The 20380-nt window shown below is 38.8% G+C and overlaps 1 protein-coding gene across 1 annotated transcript in view; it reads right to left on the bottom strand.

Annotated features, from left to right (window-relative positions):
- LOC132131860 (protein TASOR-like) overlaps positions 1-20380 on the bottom strand; it is a 74863-nt gene that overhangs the window by 42182 nt on the left and 12301 nt on the right. Inside the window, exons 7-10 of the mRNA XM_059543993.1 lie at positions 20180-20313; positions 20059-20090; positions 14593-14698; positions 14406-14509 (exon numbers count right to left, since the gene is read on the bottom strand). Coding sequence (XP_059399976.1) covers positions 14406-14509; positions 14593-14698; positions 20059-20090; positions 20180-20313 — 376 coding nt within the window. The remainder of the gene's footprint in view (positions 1-14405; positions 14510-14592; positions 14699-20058; positions 20091-20179; positions 20314-20380) is intronic.

Raw genomic sequence — 20380 nt, forward strand, 5'->3', positions numbered from 1 at the left:
ACAGCACACAATGGCCCAGCTAACCAATCACAGCACACACTGGCCCAGCTAACCAATCACAGCACACACCTGCCCAGCCAACCAATCACAGCACACAATGGCCCAGCTAACCAATCACAGCACACAATGGCCCAGCTAACCAATCACAGCACACACCTGCCCAGCCAACCAATCACAGCACACAATGGTCCAGCTAACCAATCACAGCACACACTGGCCCAGCTAACCAATCACAGCACGCAAGGGCTGTCAAAATTGCTCAAAAATGACGTTCAAATATTCCCTCTTAAAAAAAAAAAAAACACGAATATTCGAACTATTCAAACATCTGGTTGCGCATGTTGTCAATGACGCGCATTACGTCAATAACAGGACAAAATAATAAAAAGAGACGTAACTACTTGTTAGTGTTAATTTCGTCAGACGAAATCAAATCAATCAATCGAAGTCAACAACCTTTTTTTCCATGACTAAGACGAGACGATGACAAGACTGCACCACTGTCCAAAAACGCTGACTAAGACTAAATTAACATGCATTATTGTTGACGAAAATAGACGAGACGAAAATGTTTTGTATAAAATAAAAACTAAGATAAAATCTCTATTCATTTTCGTCTACAATCGTCTCTGCTTTTTCATCAACTGTTACGCCTTTAAAAATTCAGAACGAGTTTGCGGCTTTGCGCTGTTGCTCAAGTTACAGGTCTCATACTCCTGTTGCTGCCAGCCTGTGGCTGCAACACAAAACTGCTGAACACACAACACCTGAAAGCGAACAAGAGTGATGAGCGAGCGACGACGACATGCTATGTCGAAGGAAGAGGCTCGATATTTGTGTGTTATAGTTAGCAGCGGTCTGTTAAAGAAATAAAATAGTGTGTGCGTAAAAAGAATTTGTCCACACGCCGCTCAAAAAATACAAAATAAAAAAAAATTCCTGAGCGCAAGTCCACCATCTAGGCAGGCTTTTTGTGTTAAATTATATTTCCTGTTGCTGCGCAGGCTCTTTTATTGTATATGACAGCTTATGTCCCGATGACCGGTCTTTGCATTACGATTAAAAGCAGTATCAATAAAGTAAAAAAATGTGATCAGGTTAATCATTTGTGAATGTGTCTCCTAAATCAGAATTTGAAAACCAGACACATTTAACATTTGCATCCAACAAAAATCATTCAACAAGTGTATTTTGTCAGGTAATTATGACATTTAACCAATGTTTGAGATATGTGAAACACTTTTTTTACTGAAATGTTTATCAGTAATGTGTTATTTTAAAAAAAACACTAAAAAAATTGTATTAAAAAAAAAACACTATTTTTTGACTAGAACTGGACTAAAATTAAAAGACTTTTAGTCGACTAAGATACCTTGAGTTTTCCTTTGACTAAAACTAGACTAAAATGACGAGACTTTTAGTCGACTAAAACTTGACTGACAAAAAAAGATACGTGAATGACTAAATATGACTAAAACTAACAAGGACATTTGGCACAAGACTAAGACTGAGACTAAATTAAAAATAGGTGACGAAATTAACACTACTACTTGTATAGGTAATCTATTTAAGTTTAAACATATTTGACAACGTATTACCTTAACTGACAACGTAAGACCTCACCCTCTGCTCTCTGCGCATAACGGTTTAAATGAACAAACAAATTTTGAGTGCTGATCAAGAGTTTTGTGCAAGCAATTTAAGGTTGCGACTCTTGTCCCAAATATAGCAGGCTTCATTCAGTGATTGAAACAAATATTATTAATATTAATTGAAGTTTTACAGCATATAGAACTGACATTGAACGCTCCGAGCGAGCTGTGCTGTGGTAAACATGGAACTTTTCCTTGACATGAAACGAGAAATAATCAAACCTCGGTTCCATTGCTTGACAGAACTCCCTGAAGCCTGCCCCATCCACGACACTGATCGGTCTCATGTCCTTACAAATGAACAAAATTAATTTATCAGTTATGGCCTCTTGTAATGTTGCAGACAAAATGCTTGTGGCGGGCGATGCAAAGTAACGTTAAGTGTCAAGACGTGACTGTTTAGCTGGAGCTCCACACATTATGCCAGTATGCTAACTGTATCTTAAATAGCTTGCATACAACTTTATTTTGCAGGTCAACAATTTTACGTCGCTTTCTCTGCTGTGGTCGAGTTGGGCTCTGCACTTTCTGCCATCTACCATGCAAGACGAATATATAAATTCGATATATTTGAATTTAGAATATTTGTTGACAGCCCTACACTACGCACTGGCCTGGCTAACCAGTCACAGCACACACTAGCCCAGTCACTAACCAGTCACAGCATTTCCACTGTCGGGCCAAAGCGAGCCAGGGCTTAAAACGGGCCGGGAGTGGCTAATAGCCTCGGGCCAATAGCACCGAGGCCAAAATAGCGCAGCGTTTCCACTGTCAGCCCAGAAGCTCTGCTGCGCTTCACTAAAACACGCCCTTTACACACCTCTCAGTAACAACGTCACGCAACCCCATCATTTCACCAACAAAGAGAAGTTATCAGAAAACAAATAAGAAATAAATCACTGGAACATGCGTGATCACACACGAACATGATAAAAGCAGCCGTTTGTTTGCATGCTTTGTTAAATATTCGCATTCAAAAGCATCAATGTTTTACTATAGAATAAGTGATACATTGATCATAATGAATTAATTTATCAGGACTCAAAATTAATCATACAGAAATACACTTATTTCTATTTTTTTTTTTTTTTTTTTAACGCTTATGAAAATAGCCTGCTTATTCAGTCGAGTCTGTTTCTGTTTATTTGTAGCCGCAGTAGCTTATGCGTCACATTTAGAATGAATGATGATCTCTATTTTTATAAAAGCTTCCAAACAAAAAAATTATTATATTTTTTATGTGGTCTGAGAAAGTCTTCTAGCTGTTTTTGAAGGAGTTATGGTTGATGTGCCTAACTTGATGGTGAAATTGTGATGAAACGATGGGTTTGCTGGAATCACAAGCAGTTCTGTCTTGGCAAGGTTGAGTTGAAGGTGATGGTTCATCATCCAGAAAGAAATGTCTGTTAGACAAGCTGAGATGCGAATAGCTACTGTCGGATCATCAGGATGGAATGAGAGGTAGAGTTGAGTGTCATCAGCATAGCAGTGGTATGAAAAGCCATGTTTCTGAATGACAGAACCTAATGATGCCATGTAGACAGAGAAGAGAAGTGGTCCAAGAACTGAGCCCTGAGGAACCCCAGTAGTTAGATGTTGTGACTTGGACACCTCACCTCTCCAAGATACTTTGAAGGACCTATCTGATAGGTAAGACTCAAACCATTGAAGTGTGGTTCCTGAGATGCCTTTTGCCAGTAGGGTTGATAGGAGGATCTGGTGGTTAACCGTGTCAAAAGCAGCGGACAGATCAAGCAGGATAAGTACTGAAGATGTGGATTCTGCTCTTGCCAGTCTTAGAGCTTCAACAACTGAGAGCAAGGCAGTCTCAGTTGAATGTCCACTTCTGAAGCCAGATTGGTTGCTGTCAAGGAGGTTGTTGTGTGTGAGAAATTTAGAGACTTAGTTGAACACAGCTCGTTCAAGTGTTTTTGCAATGAAAGGAAGAAGGGAAACTGTAGTTCTCTAAAAGAGATGGGTTGAGGGTGGGTTTCTTAAGTAGTGGAGTTATACGAGCCTGTCTAAATGATGAGGGGAAAACACCAGTGTGGAGGGAAGTGTTGATGATGTGAGTGAGTGCAGGTACAACTGCAGGAGAAATGGCTTGAAGGAGATGAGATGGAATAGGATCAAGCGGGCAAGTAGTAGGGTGATTAGAAAAGATGAGTTTTGAGACTTCTGCCTAAGAGAGTGAAGAGAAGGATGTAAATGAGTGGTAATTTTCGTAAGTTTGCTGGTGATATGAGCTTGACTGATTGTGGTGTGGAAAATTGTGCACTAATGTGTTTAATTTTATTAATGAAAAACGTTGCAAAGTCGTCAGCTATTAGAGATGAAGCAGGAGGTGGAGGAGGAGGACAAAGAAGTGAGGAAAATGTTTTAAAAAGCATGCGAGAGTTAAACGAATTGTTAATTGTGTTATGGTAGTATGTCATTTTAGCAGTGGAGACATTAGCAGAGAAGGAAGATAGGAGTGACTGATACACATTAAGGTCAGTAGAATTTTTGGATTTGCGCCACACCCTTTCAGAAGCTCTAAGCTTAGAGCGGTGTTCGCGTAGAACATCAGATAACCAAGGGGCAGAAGGGGTGTTATGGGCCGGCCTGGAAGATAAGGGGCAAACAGTGTATAAACAAGATGTAAGATTGGAGCAGAAAGTATCAGTAACACTGTTCGCGTCCAAAGATGCAAACAGTTTAGGGGAAGGAAGTGAAGATGAAACCATTGCAGATAGCCGGGAGGGTGAGAGTGAGCGTAGGTTACGTCGAAAGATGATATGTGGAGGGGTAAGTGATGTGTCAGGGACCATGTTGAGGTTAAGAGTGAGGAGGAAGTGATCCAACGTAGGGCTGGACGATTAATCGAAAAGTAATCGAAACCGAAATTTAGAACCTCTAACCGACGTAATTTTCCCATGTCGGTTATTTCGATTATTTCCTGTTAATACTTCCCCCTTAAAAGCGTGTGTAGCCACAAGATTATGCCAGGCAGTGGCATAAAAGAAAAACGCGGAGGTGAACGCCTGTTCACCATATAGTGATGGCGCGTGAGCGGTGAGCCTCGAGTCTTCACTAAACTTTGTCAGTTGTATTTGTTTTATGGTTTGGACGTTCAAGCAATTAGATGATCGGATGTGTATTATTTTATCGAGCTACTCATAGCTGTGAAGATCGCGCTGTCCTGTGATTTATCACTAAAGTATCTTAGAATCTCAAAACCTATTATAGCATATTTTTCTACTTTGGAGGAACTAGGCTATTTACAACCCCCAGCTTCACAATAATATAGAGACGGTATGACTAATTCACACACGCAATCACTCGTACTGGTACTGTTTACCTTTAATCTTTATTTATCTCTTACACAGAGAAATAATATGTAAGAAATGTTACGAACATAGATAAAATAACTGCTGATAGTGAGCTTTGATCGTTCTTTCAATAGGAAAAAATATACCACCTTTAATAGTCGATCTCAACCGTCTGGCTGAGGCCAGTCTAAAAAGACGCTCAGGACAGTTGACAGAACGCTGCTGCGTGTCGACACGAAAGCGTATCATTTTCACGTGTTATTAAGCCTTGCCACTTGCAAATGTAACCATTCAAAAGACTTTAAAGCATTCAAACACAAGACGCGGAAAAGCTGAACTGACTAGGTGGTTACTCGCGCGCTGTGCTCGGTGCGCATGTGAAGAGAGAGCCGCGTCTCACAGACAGCAACACTGAACCGAGCTCTCCTTTAAGTTCCTCCTGCACCTCAATGAATAAAAACAAAATAGCAGTTTAAACAAACAGAAAATGATGTGTAAGAGCCCACTACAGCACTGCGGTGTTCTGCTGTTCAGGGCTCACGCAGAGAGAGGCTCTTGCTCTTGTACCGACAAATACATTAAAAATGTGAAAATACCCGTCTTGGATAGTATGTTCGAAGAATCTGTCAGTTATGTCTTAAGTAAACAAAAAATCATATGTGTATTATATTGGATGCATTTATTGTCTCTTAAAGTGACCGCGAATTAAGTGACCGCAAATTGGGTGCAGCGTTGCATTCTGGGACGTGGCGGGCATGTTGATGAACAAATAAACAGAACAAACATACAAATTAAACACTTTCAAACAGGGCCCACTGGTACAACCTGAACCGGGGCCTCGCAAACCCCAACTATGGCCCTGTTTACCTTACAAACCTTGTAAGTGAACTATGAGGGCAAAAAAAACTAAACAGAAAAAAAATAATCGTTCATTAATCGTAATCGAGGTAAAATGTTCAATTAATCGAGGTTTTGACTTTAGGCCATAATCGTCCAGCCCTAATCCGACGTGTGCAGTGGAGTAACCAGAACATGATCAGTAGAGCAGTGTCATGTATAAATAAGGTCCAGTTGGTTGCCTGATTTGTGAGTAGCAGTAGTTGACACTCGGTTGAGATCAAAAGAGGCAAGCAGAGTGTGGAAATCAGCAAACAGAGGTTTATCTAGGTGGATGTTGAAATCTCCCAAGCATAACTAGGGGAGTACCATCCTCAGAAAAGGTTGAGAGCAACACATCTAATTCATCCAAAAAGTTACCCAGTGGTCCTGGGGGTCGATAGACAACTACAAAATGTATTTTAAGAGGGTAGGTAACAGTAACTGAATGAGATTCAAAGGAGCTGTTGATACCCAAAGATGGTAAAGGATTAAATTTCCAATCATTAGAGATGAGCAGACCAGTACCTCCACCTCTTCCAGTCAAACGGGGGGAGTGGGAAAATTAGAAATTATTGGAGAGTGCTGCAGGTGTAGCAGTGTCTTCAGGTTTGATCCAGGTCTCTGTTAGGGCCATGAGATTAAGCTTTGAATGACTAATAATAGAAATAATGAAATCGGCTTTGTTTACAGCAGACTAGCAATTCCAGAAACCAATAGAAAAAGAAAGTAGTGTATTAGTAGATATAGGCAAAGTGCGCAGGTTGTTAAGATTGCGCTGTCTACATTGTGTGACGTGTGGTTTGCGAGTGGTAGTGATAGTAGGGATCTGGAAACACATAGTAAGATTTGGTTATAAACAAAAAACAACTGAAGCAGAAATTAAACAAGAGAAAGAAAAAGAGATTAATCGAAACAATAGTTATATTCCCTGCCGGTGTCCCTGCCCGGTGGAGTCGCACGGTAGAGTCGATGGTCTTTACACTCTTCGGTCTTCACACGAGGAGGGCTTAAAAGGAGGACTGCCACGACCGCTGCCACGGTATACTAATCTTTTATAAACCCGACAAAACGGACACAACACTGACAACGTATGCGATAGAGTACGAGACCAAACGATGGTATTACCATTACTGTGGTAACATGTATAGCGTGCATAGTCTTTTACATCGCTTAAAACTTTTCTGCCTTGTTTTGTGATTATAATCGGATCGGATTGCGTTATTTCAAACACTCGCTACTGACTGAAAGTGAGTTTTGGGCAACTTCTTTAAAAAAAGTTTTTAATGATGGTGTTATAGCTGTTAGCTTTCTGAAATGATCCGCAGTGCAGCGCTCTCTAGTTTTATAAAAGCTCCCAAACAAAAACCATTGTTATATTTTTATGACATATTCTACACAGAGCTAAACTCTTGAGATGAGACTTATGACAGATAAAATATGTTACTAAATAAATACACAATTGTGATAGAGAATAAGAAGCTGACGTCTGAGCTCTCCTAGTTGCATTTATCATGTTTACTATGTTAACGTTAATGTTTAGCGTGCACAGTCTTTTACATCGCTTATAAATATTTCTGCCTCGTTTAGTGATTATAATCCACATTGGATCAAGTTATTTCAAACACTCGCTGCTGATTAAGATTGATTTTTGAACTCAGCTTATTTTAAAAAGTCTTTAATGCTGGGATTAAAGCTGTTATCTTTTTTAAATGATCTGCGCTGACACTCTCCAGACGCAGAGAAAACTCCGCCTTTGTTCAGAACCACTCCTCTAGCCCCAGCTGGCCCGCTTTGGCCCAAGGTTTCGTTGGGCCAAAAAACCCTAGCCGTTGGCTCCGAGGAAACCCAGACGAGGCACGATCAAGCCCCGAAGTGACAGTGGAAACGCGACCGGCCCTGGCACACACTAGCACGCCCGTTTTCAGCTCGACAGTGGAAACACGGCTAGTCAGAGCACACACTGGCCCAGCTAAACAATCACAACACATTTCGTATTTCAGAAGGGGGGCCTTCATTTGATACAGGAACTATTCGAGCTGTTCATGCTAGACTGGGGAGACAGGTGTTGTAATAATGTAAAATATGTAAAAAATAATGCTTTTTTACAACCTAGTATGAGAGTCTGTTGTAGTACACACCCAAAACAAAATCAAAACTTTGTAAAAGAGCATAGGAGGGCCCCTTTAAACATTACACTACGTCAAGGTTCAACATTCAAATGTGTTACTTTCATATGAAATATTTATTTTAAAATATCAGGGGTACTTCAAGTAAAATATAAGGTGAAAGAGGTTTAGATGGCAAAAAAAAAAGAGTTTGGAAATGCCTGCGTAAATAAGAAAAAGTGAATTTTAATGTGTTTGAAAGACAAAAGCCTCCCAATTACACCGTAAAACATGGTTAATAAGCAACTATTATTGTGATAATTCAAATAAAACTGAATGTGATCAGCATTAAAACACTTCTTATCCCATTACCAGTCACCCCCCTTTTTTGGCATGGAGACAGAAATGACATAATAATAAATAATAATGCATTTTATTTAAGGCGCCTTTCAAACCACTCAAGGTCACCGTACAACAAGTAACAACAGTAACAATATTAAAACAGAAAATAACAGCAAATAACAATGTCAATAAAAAACAGCAATAATAATAAATAAATAAGAAAGAATAAAAATACTGGACTTGAGTGCACAAAGTAATCATAGAAGATAAGCAGTTCTGAATAAATGAGTTTTAAGTTTGACTTTAAATTGAGCTAAAGAGTCTGAATTACAGATGTTGACTGGGAGAGAATTCCAAAGACGAGGAGAAACACGACTAAAGGCCCTATGGCCCATGGTGGTTAGGCGAGCTGAAGCTGTATGGAGGAGACCCACTGAAGAGGAACGGAGAGTTCGAGAAGGGGTGTAGGGATGTGAGAGGTCTGAAAGGTAAGGTGGAGCAAGGTTATGAAGAGATTTGTATGTGAGGAGGAGAATTTTAAATTCAATCCGAAAGTTGATAGGAAGCCAATGTAGCTGTTGAAGTGATGGGGTGATGTGTTCAATTGGTGAAGTCCGGGTTATGATACGAGCTGCAGAATTCTGAATCAGCTGGAGTTTATGAAGAGATTTGTGTGGTAGACCAGATAATAGAGAGTTACAATAATCGATGCGGGAGGTAACAAGTGAATGAACAAGAATAGAGGAACTATGCAGAGTGAGAAATGGACGGAGGCGAGCAATATTGCGGAGATGAAAATAACAAGACCTGGTTATGTTATTAATGTGAGCATCAAATGATAGGGTACTGTCAAAGATGACCCCCAAGTTCCTAGCTTGGCGGGAGGGAGAAATGGAAGAACCATCAATGGATAATGTAAAACTGCATGACTTAGAGAGAGTAGAATTAGTACCAATGAGGAGTACTTCAGTCTTACTGGCATTAAGTTTGAGGAAATTGGCAGAAAACCAAACATTTATTTCAAAGACAGACAGGCGGGAGGGAGAATGGAATCAGGCTTTGTAGAAATGTAAAGCTGAGTATCATCGGCGTAACAGTGAAATTTAATACCGAATTTTGAAAAGATATTGCCGAGTGGGAGAAGGTAAATTAGGAACAATAGGGGGCCTAGGACAGAGCCTTGGGGGACACCACAGCTAACAGGAGAAGGTTGAGAATGAAATTTCTTTAGTTGAACAAACTGTGTGCGGTTTGAAAGGTATGAAGTGAACCAGGCATAAGGAATACCAGTGATACCAATGCCAGATAGTCAATGCAAAAGAATACTGTGTGAAATTGTCAAAAGCTGCACTCAAGTCAAGTAGAACAAGAATAGATAACAACCCGCCATCAGCAGCCATTAACAGGTCGTTCGTTACTCTCACTAGTGCAGTTTCAGTGCTATGCTTAGGACGAAACCCTACTGAAAACAATTATACAAGTTATTAATACTAAGATGAGCATGAACCTGTGCTGCCACTGCTTTTTCAAGAATTTTTTAAATAAATCGAAGATTTGAGATAGGACGGTAATTATCTAAATTGTTTGGGTCTGCGCCAAGTTTCTTAAGAACAGGGGTTATGGCAGCTATTTTAAAAGATGATGGAACAATGCCAGAGCTAAGAGAAGTGTGAATAATACGAGTTATAAGAGAAGATAAAGAGGGAAAACAGGCCTTTACCAAATGAGTTGGTATAGGATCAAGTAGACATGTGGAAGAATTAGATTTATAAATTAACTGAGAAATTTCTTCTTCAGATGGCAAGTTGAAAGAAGAAAGGAAGAGGAGGGGCAAATTAATTGAGACACTGTGTGACGAACTACAGTAAGGGTTAGCCAACGAGGCCAATTGTTGGTGGATGGTAGTTATTTTGGCATTGAAGAAAGACATAAATTTATCACATTGAGCAGTGCAGTACAGGTGTGCGGGAAGTGTGTCAGGAGGTTTCAGAATACGATTAACAGTTGAATACAGTGCTTTAGTATTACCATCTCCAGACTCAATTAAATGTGAATAGAAAACATTTTTGGCAGCATAAAGAGCATCTTTGTAAAGATGAACATGTTCACTATACAGCTCTCTATGTATCATAAGACCAGTTCGTTTGTAAAGGCGTTCCAAACGCCGGCCTCTGGTTTTATTTTCACATACTCAAAATAAAAAGGTTTCTGCTCATGATTCTTTCTGACTAGATACATCAACATTTGTTCACAAAGCTGACACTTCAAAGTTTACTGTTCAGGAATCAGAATTACTCAGACTGTTATGAAAATAGAGATACATAAGCTCAAACATAAAAACAAAAATAAAAATATAAAAAAATGTTTTTCAATGTATTACATTTTTTTGATGTAAGATATGAGTTAAGAAATATAGTGTAGCTAAAGCCACAAGTCTACCAAAGCTGCATTTGACATTTCATAATCTTATCAGTAAAACTGTGAATTTTATGAAATATTTTCTAAGGCTGTCAAGAAAAATGTAAAAGATAAAAAAAGAAGAGTTGAGGAGAATCAGTAAATTATGAATATTCTATTGCTATTTTGGAAATGATATATAAACATGTTAATCAATTAAATACTACTGTAGCATCTGCTTAGGATCATGTACGATCGTTTGGGCTTTATGTTGTAGGGATTCCTTTAACCTTTTGACATTTGCATATAAATTACAGAATCTGGCCCTATAGTATACATTTATATGAGTGCTTAATGGCAAGGTTTACCCCCATTATCTGGAAGATAGTGAGCAGACCTTCTTTTAAGGTCTCCCCATCCGACTTCAAACACATTCCGAGATAACTAGATAGCCCTCGATGCCAGACACCAAATGGGCCTGCCTGACCAGCCCACTCACATTCACACAAACACATTTTATTTATTTAGACTATAATTAATCAGTTACAAATGTATTTAGTATATGCATGTATTGTTTGTATGTTTCACTATTGAAGTAGCCTAATTACAATACTTTATTTGTGTTAGTTGACCTCTAAGTGCCTATATTCAAGCATAAGAATGTATCTTTATGTTTCTATCTTCATTGCATATTGCATATTCTTGGTACCTAATTAAACCTCTCGGTTTGCATTAGCTAAATATCTCTACTATGTGAGCCTAGAATGCATCATACTATTTGTACCATAGTTTGGGTTACCAGATAACCAGTTCATCACTTCATTCATAAAATATGCAAATCAGGTGTCATTGAGACAAATAAACACTTTCCCGCTGAAACTATATGCCTTGTTATTGGCCAATCCAACCAAAAGGGGTGTTCCCGGGAAACCGGATTCCACACCCAAAAAGTGAGCGTTTTCTCTTAACTTGCGGTTCCCTGGAGACACCCATCACCTTGGACACCGAGACTCCCCTTCGGGAATCCCTAACAGGATTCAACAGGAATCTACGCATTATACATGCACCGGGACACTTTACTTTTACAGACCAGACACTTTACAGAACTAATGCAAGTATCCTCTTGTTAACTATTTAGATGCGCTTCTAGGCTTTGACCCCTTTTAATTAAGGTGATGAGATTCTTTGATGGTTCTTTACAGGTTGTGATTTGGTTTATGAGTAAATACTGCCATGACTCTCCCACCGTCATGCACGCTCGCGCTTGCACTCTCTCTCTCTCTCTCTCTCTCTCTCTATCCATGCCTTCCTTGCGTTGGCATCTATGTTTAGTGTGTGTATGTTTGTGTTTAGTCAGATGTTCCATGTTCCCCTGTAGTGTAGTTTAATAAACATCCATATGTATTCACACCTGGTTGTCTGTGTTCGCTGCTCACAGGACGAGTTCAGTTTAACATTCTGGTTTCATTACATGCTCTGGGAGCAATGTATCAGTAGTAAAATAATTTTTTGAGGCCAGAGAAATAATTTTACTTAGAGTCAATAAATGATTAACACTGTCCGCCCTGCGGACGAACAAATTATTTTATTGTACTATTAATGCTATAATGCTTCAAGTAGTTCCTGAAGATGAATGTAGCTTCAGAGTTCTCTCTCCATCAAGCGATCTGTACTTTTCAGTTCATGTCAATGGACGCACAATGCACCTGTATTTGCCGAACTGTAAACTCTCTGTAAAGGCGCACAACTCACCGTCGCTTTGCTGACAGTGCTGTTTCTCACACACAAAACAAAGAGAGAGCGAGAGTCTTACCACGCTGAATCGAGGGCTACATGTAAACTATATTCTTTGTTGTCTTCTCCTGTCAAAATAATGGAGTTCATTTAGAATTATTCATACACTAGTCCATATCGATATTTGATTCATTTTACAGCCCTAATGTAGATGTATTCATTCAAAAATATCCAAATTCCGTGACGTTCTGCTTTATACAGCAAGTTCTATTTTTGACTGGATTCTGCGATTCAATCGTTTCGCAAACACAGACGGGGTGAATTTATGAATGAAAGTGAATAAAAGTTCTGACACAAAACTAAGCTGTTACGTGTCCACACGCTTTTTTAAGTGGGTTTATGTTCGACACTAGGCTACCGTTACATAGTTTTGCTTCAGGTAGAATGATAAGGCTAATTATATATGCATGCCACTTTCTGAAACAACCTTACACAGTTTTGATAACGTTAATAATGAACACGATGTTAATATAGCCTGCCTGTGATGAATGCCGACTGCACACATACACATGCTTAGTCTTGGGATTCCACAACTTCCCTTGATCATCCTCACAACTTATTGCTTGTAGCCATTTTGTCATTCTTTCCGGCTCTGTATGTTTATTAGGAAGGATGTAGAACTTCAATTCATAATTTGTTAGTTTATTGGAGGTACAGAAAACGACACAACAACTCTTCGGCATGATTGTCCCGTGTATTTCAATTGGCGCCAAGGCAATGTTTTCCCCCACGGGCTAAATTCACATCACGTGAACGGCGTTCCCGGGGGCGTTCCCAGACCAACCGTCTGTATCTATCCCTGTTTTGATTTCAGCAAATCAGTTTGACCGAATGCAGACATTAATATTCATGAACCCAGCAGCTCATCAATTCATAGTGCATTGTATATAAATTAGTATGGTAGTAGAATTAGTAGTAGTATTATCTTGTAATGATAATTAATATGATCTATTACTTTTTTTTTTTTTACAGAAACCCTGAATGACAAAAAATATCTTGAGCATCACCACTAGTCTTAAGTTCAAATGTTAAAATGACAAGTATGCATTCATTAAAAGTTCTATTTTACATAAAGGCATTGTGCTAGAAATATTACTATTATTTAGTAAAATGTATGTGATACTGCTACTACTGTTGAAAAAATTTATAAAACTATTTTTTAAAGAAATGAATCACACAATATTTCTTCCATGTTTTAATTTTAAAAGCAAATCCTCTTTATTTACCAAAAATAAAATGTGTTTAAATTTCATAAATTAAAAGACAAATTAAATTTGGGTGAAACTTGTTTACTGTTTTTCATAATTATATTACTTGTAGAAAATCTTTAAACACAATTGTAAATAAGTATAAAGAATGGAACTGGTTTTATTTTTAGTGCTAAAATTAGCATTAATTAGCATATTTTTGTGTTTTGCTCTGGTACCGAAATAGGCACCGAGAACCGTGGATTTTCACTGGTATCGGTACCGAATACTGAAATTTTGGTACCGTGACAACACTAATACGAGTATTTTTAAAATGTAATATACTTATTAATATTACATATACTTAATATATTTATTATTAAAAGTACTTAATTTTTGGGATCTGATTACATGTAATAAGTTACTACCCAGCTCTGTTTGCTGAATGCCAACAGTATATGAAAAAGGTATTATACCGTATGCTACCGTATGTTAACTATTAGATATAATTTTACTGCAAAACAAATTTACCTCTGGGTATAAATAAAGTAACTTAACCCTTAATCAAAGAGTAACCTGAAGATGATAAATGAAGAATGGGACCTGTGTGTCTGCACTTGCGCACCATGAACTCAGCTCTATCAAAATAAAAGTCCCACTTACAATACTTAGCAGCCAACAGAAAAACTTACCGCCCCATACTGATTAAAGCATTGGCTGGTAAATTAGTGGTCAAACCTTCATGGCTGCCCGTGTAGAGACTCCAGGAGAAGAGTGCAGACGGGATCTTCTGCTTGACCTGCTGCAGGCTCATGACTTTGCCGATCTCAATCTTCTCTGGCCTGAAACAACAACAATCATGGCTCAGGCATGCCCAGTGTCATTTAACACTCACACGGTGACTGCTGTGCTTCATGAGACTCACAGTTTGTAGGGCAGGAACGGTAGAGAGAGTGAGCGAAGGCTTGCCTGGTACATGTCTTTTCCCCCGTTCACAAAATGTCCCCGCCATACAGTGTAACAGCGCCTCCCTATCACAACAAAAAAAGGAAATGAAGAGTTCACTCAGAGATTTAAATTCTGTCATATTTATTTGACCTAATGTCATTCCAAACCAGTATTCTGTTATATTTTAAGGAGAATTTGAAGAATTGTTTTCAATACAAATGACAGTCCATTGTGATCATGGCTCCACAAAAGACAAAACTACTAGGAAATGCTTTATGGTGATTTTGAGCACTTGTTAGAAAATATAAACTGTCGCAGTATAGAAAGAGATCCGATGATTCTTCCAAAAATGCTTTTGTACTCCACAAAAAAAAAAAAAACCACTGGTGAACTTTTCCTTTCATAACCCAAAAAAATGCTGTTTTACTGAATAAACAGGGTTTCTGCAGGATTTTTAAGCTCAAATTTAAGACTTTAAGACCTTTTTTAAGACCTGCACTAAATAAAATGAAAACCATATGAGTGGGGTAGGGCAATGTCTATAGTACCATATTAACTGTAAAATGATTATTTACAGTTCAGATAAGTTTTCACAAAAACAAACTTTTAAAAAATGATAAACTTTACATTTCAGTCTTTAAACCATTGTTAAGAAAATGGATGAGTCATTACGACTGAAGCAAATCTTTTAAACGGTTGATTCATTCAGGAACAAAATAGCGTCCTGTTGCTCAGAGATGGAAAAACAGTGCTCTGATTGTGTTTTAATTTATATTTGTTGGAGAAATACAGCAAAAACATGAAATATGGTGTCTAAAACGTAAGTCCCTTAATATTTACTACTTGTTTATTGAATTGTTGTATAAAGTCAATATCACATTTGTAATCAAAGTTACTGTTGGAGAAAAAAAATAAAACGGCACTCTTCGTGTGATATTACCTATATGAAATGATACAATAAAATTTCTGCCCCCTATCTTAAATCATGTGATAATTCTAAATGTATTTTAATATACTGATTGATGCATGAAGGGGGGAAAAAAACATTCTAAATGCATGAATGCGCACAAGTCTAACCTATTAGACTTCATCACGTAAATGTATGCGTGCACTCTGTAGGTGTGTTGTGTTTGCTTTTCACGATATAGTCAATATCAAATCGCACATCATTAAAACTACCATTACAATATTATCGAAGAATAAACATATCGCACACCCCTATGTTTAGAATTTTATAAATGCATTGTTTTCTTATTGATCCACTAGCTCATAATCAAAGCTCTGCGTGTTTGCAGGGTAAAAACATGGGTCGATTTTCACATTGGTCTGAACTCGGAGCAAAACATCAGTTTTATTGAAAATGCTTATTCATTCTCTGCCAGCAGGTGGAGCGTTTGGTAGAAATCAGTGATGTGCGGGTTGATCCAAAATGAGCGGGTGCCTGCGGTCACCCGCGGTTACGAGTCATCCAAAAATATTTTTAATGATATTCCTGTCGCGGTCGGTCGGGTCGTTTGAAATAAAGATGCCAATTAAACCTTTGTAATTTATATAGAACTAGACACAATTTGGAAATACACTGGCCTACACTTTACCACCTGTGTAACCAACGCTATCTCACGACCAATTCAAAATACATATTTTACAAGGTGGCTTATTCGTACGAATTTGTACGACCTCACTCGTACGATTTTATACGATTTGTCTAATCCCCAGTGTAGGTTAGGTTTAGGGGCGGGGTTAGGTGTAGGTCATTCGTACAAATTCATAAGAATTGTGTAACTCGTAAAATACGTACGATTTGGCAAAAATCTTATGAATTTCTACGAGTGTGGTCGTATGAATTCGTACGAATAAGCCACCTTGTAAAATATGTACGAATTGCCGTGAGATCGGGTTGGTGTAACCACCTGTCCCGCTTTACATTGTACAGCAATTTTACCCTTTGTCCCGCCTCACGCAAATTGAGCATCTGTCCCGCTTTTTCATTCGGCCCTGCCTAATAAATACACGGATACGTCCATAGGTACTGTTAACTAATGTCCAATAGTTCAGAGGAGAGCAATAAAAGCGTTAGTCGATAGCCTGAGTCGTACATCAATCAAACTGTTGACTGGTGCATGAACGCCTTGGTCAGGTTAAGCAGCCATGGCCAGTGTGGCCACAAAGAGGAGAAGATGCACTTTTAATAGCGAATGGACCGCAACATACTCTTGGTTAAGACCTGTAGATGGCGAAGCAGAAAGAACTTTTTGCATTTTATGCAAAAGCAGTTTTTCTGTGGGACATGGTGGAGAATACGACGTGGGCGACATGGTGCATGTGAGTACCACAGGAAAAAAGCACATCATCAAGAAACATGCAAATCAGTGCAATTGTTTTTCAATAAACCACAGGCTGACAAAGTTTGAGCAGCAGAAGTGACGAGCATTTATCATGCCATACATCACACACATTCATATCGCTCAACTACAGTAACAAGTTAGCCCCAGTAATTTTTCCAGATTCTGAAATAGCTAAGAAAAAAGCTGTAGAAACTTTGCGTGATATTTTGGGTCAGGTATTGTCTTAATCTTTTAGTTGGTGGGTTTAAAAAGAAATATAGGCGATATATTACAGAAAGCTTGAAATACTTTTTTGTACTTTTACAATTAAAAAATTGTACTTTTAAACGAAAATATTCGAACCAAAATAAATAGGCTATAATCTGAATATGTAATATATATGAAATGTGCATTTCTCTCTGGCGTTCACAGCGACTCCTCATGGTCAACTTCATCTTAGCAGCGACACAGAAAACACCAGTTTATTACTAAACAATTAAATGTCTCCTTGCTAATTTAGACAACGTCATAATCATTACGGTTCTTTGTGGCAAGCCTTGTGTGCGGTCATAACGCTTATTATCCTGTAGGCTATAGCCTATTTAAGTAATTAAATTAATATAAACAGGCGACGCATTTACTACTTTTAAAATATGCGGGTCAGGAAGCGTGTTGGGTACAATATTTTCTTTTTCTTTTTTTGCGGTCCGAGTTGCGGTCGGGTTAGTTGAAAACATTGGTCGGGTGCGGGTTGTTTATACATTGACCCGCGCATCACTGGTAGGAATAAAACCATTTCCACTGTAACAGCAGAACACAAAGCAGCAGCACTGGACTTTAAATGTGCAGTGCGTGTGTTTATTCAATGAAATCATAGCCTTTTACATTTAGTCATTTAGCAGACGCTTTTATCCAAAGCGACTTACAAATGATGACAATGGAAGCAATCAAAATCAACAAATGAGCAATGCTATACAAGTAGGGATGTCCAGATCCGACCACGTGATCGGAAATCGGGCCCAATCGCATGGTTTCAGACTCGATCGGAATCGGACGTTACCTCCCGATCAAGACTCGGACATATATATATTCTCACTATTTTTTAACACATCTTTCGTTATGCGGTGTCACAGAGTTAGACCCTTTTGACTCCACACAGAAACAGCAACGCGTGCGGCATGTCATCACTTTGTTTTCAAGAGCTGGTGTGAATAAATATAGATTCAAACTCAAAGAGACAGTATAGTCTGCGCATGACCTGATATTTCATTCAGACCCAGAATACAGCGAGATGAACATCACAGAGCGCTAAACTCTCATACAGTGTGTGTTTCATTCATACTCTAAGCCGGAGTGCACTCTCGCGCTGATAGTCATATCAAGAAACTCCTAATATGGTTTTCACAGGAAAACAGAAAGTTATGCAAACGACGTTATTTTTTCAGTAACAGGGTAATCTAACTAATTACATTACAATTACACATGCCGGCACACGCGCCAGTGGCGCCAAACACAAACACACACACGCAACAGCTGCACAAAGATTCGCAGCAGCAGCAGAACTGGCGAGTCAGGAGCAATCCGATGAAAAGTTTCAAGGTGGAGATATAAGCACTACTTCAAATTCATTGTGATCAAAGGCAAGAACGTGCATGTAATGTGTACATGTAATGTCTGACACACGCATCTACAAAGCTAGTGGCCAAAAACAAAAACATTATCTTTTCTTACAAAGATAATACTTGAAGTGCAGGATAAAACTCTTGCTGTCTGTTGACGTGCAATAAATATCGAAAGTTATGTACGAAGCAGGATAAGTACTGAAGATTTGGATTCCACTCTTGCCAGTCTTAGAGCTACAACAACTGAGAGCAAGGCCGTCTCAGGTGAATGTCCACTTCTTAAGCCAGATTGGTTGCTGTCAAGGAGGTTGTTCTGTGTGAGAAATGTAGAGACTTGTTTGAACACAGCTCGTTCCAGTGTTTTTGCAAGAAGAAGGGAAACTGGTCTGTAGTTCTCTAAAAGAGATGGGTTGAGGGTGGGTTTCTTAAGTAGTGTGGAGTTATATGAGCCTGTCTAAATGATGAGGGAAAAACATCCATAGGTGGAGGGATATGTAAATGATGTGAGTGAGTGCAGGTACAACTGCAGGAGAATGGCTTGAAGAGGATGAAATGGAATAGGATCAAGTGGACAAGTGCATCAAAAGATGCTAACAGTTTAGGGGAAGGAAATGAAGATGAAACCATAGCAGACAGCCGGGAGGGTGAGAGGGTATAGGTTACGTCAAAAGATGACATGTGGAGGGGTAAGTGATGTGGAGGGGACAATGTTGAGGTTAAGAGTGAGGAGGAAGTGATCCGACGTGTGCAGTGGAGTAACCAGCACATGATCAGTAGAGCAGTGTCGTGTATAAATAAGGTCCAGTTGGTTGCCTGATTTGTGAGTAGCAGTAGTTGACACTCGGTTGAGATCAAAAGAGGCAAGCAGAGTGTGGAAATCAGCAAACAGAGGTTTATCTAGGTGGATGTTGAAATCTCCAAGCATAACTAGGGGAGTACCATCCTCAGAAAAGTTTGAGAGCAGCACATCTAATCCATACAAAAAGTTACCCAGTAGTCCTGGGGGTCGATAGACAACTATAAAAAAAAGGATTTTAAGAGAGTAGGTAACAGTAACTGAATGAGATTCAATGGAGTTGTTCAAGCTTAATTGTCACAATCAGCCATAGCGCAATTCTGAACTTTCTGTCAAAAGTCAAGTCACCTTTATTTATATAGCGCTTTAAACAAAATACTTGCGTCAAAGCAACTGTACAACATTCATTAGGAAAACAGTGTCAATAATGCAAAAATGATAGTTAAAGGCAGTTCATCATTGAATTCAGTTATGTCATCTCTGTTCAGTTAAATAGTGTCTGTGCATTTATTTGCAATCAAGTCAACGATATCGCTGTAGATGAAGTGTCCCCAACTAAGCAAGCCAGAGGCTTGTCCCAAAATTTAATTCATAATAATGCTTTCTTGTACAATTTAAGACTTTTTAAGGCCTTAAATATGATACAACTAAATTTATCACTTTTTAGGACCCAGTGGAAACCCTGATAAAGTTATGCCCACCTTTGCTCGTCCCCGATGGCTGGCTGTTGGACCTGAGGAACATAGACACATTTACTAAAACATTTTAATGTAAGAGCTTCATGAATCACGTGACTGAGAGTGAAGGAGAGCAGTCAGACACCTGAGATGAGGCAGCGGTTTGAGGGCCCCAGTTAAAGCCTCTTTGCCTTTAAAGTAAAAAGAGACCACGGCATATGGACACACATGTCTCGGCCTGGAAGAAATGTCGAAATCCACATACTCGTAGAAGTATTGCTGTGAAAAGACACTTCAGTCATCTTACAGGAAATTCATGTTCATTTGATTAAATATTTTTATTCAT

This window comes from Carassius carassius, chromosome 48 (assembly GCF_963082965.1).
Source record: "Carassius carassius chromosome 48, fCarCar2.1, whole genome shotgun sequence".
Taxonomy (NCBI): domain Eukaryota; kingdom Metazoa; phylum Chordata; class Actinopteri; order Cypriniformes; family Cyprinidae; genus Carassius; species Carassius carassius.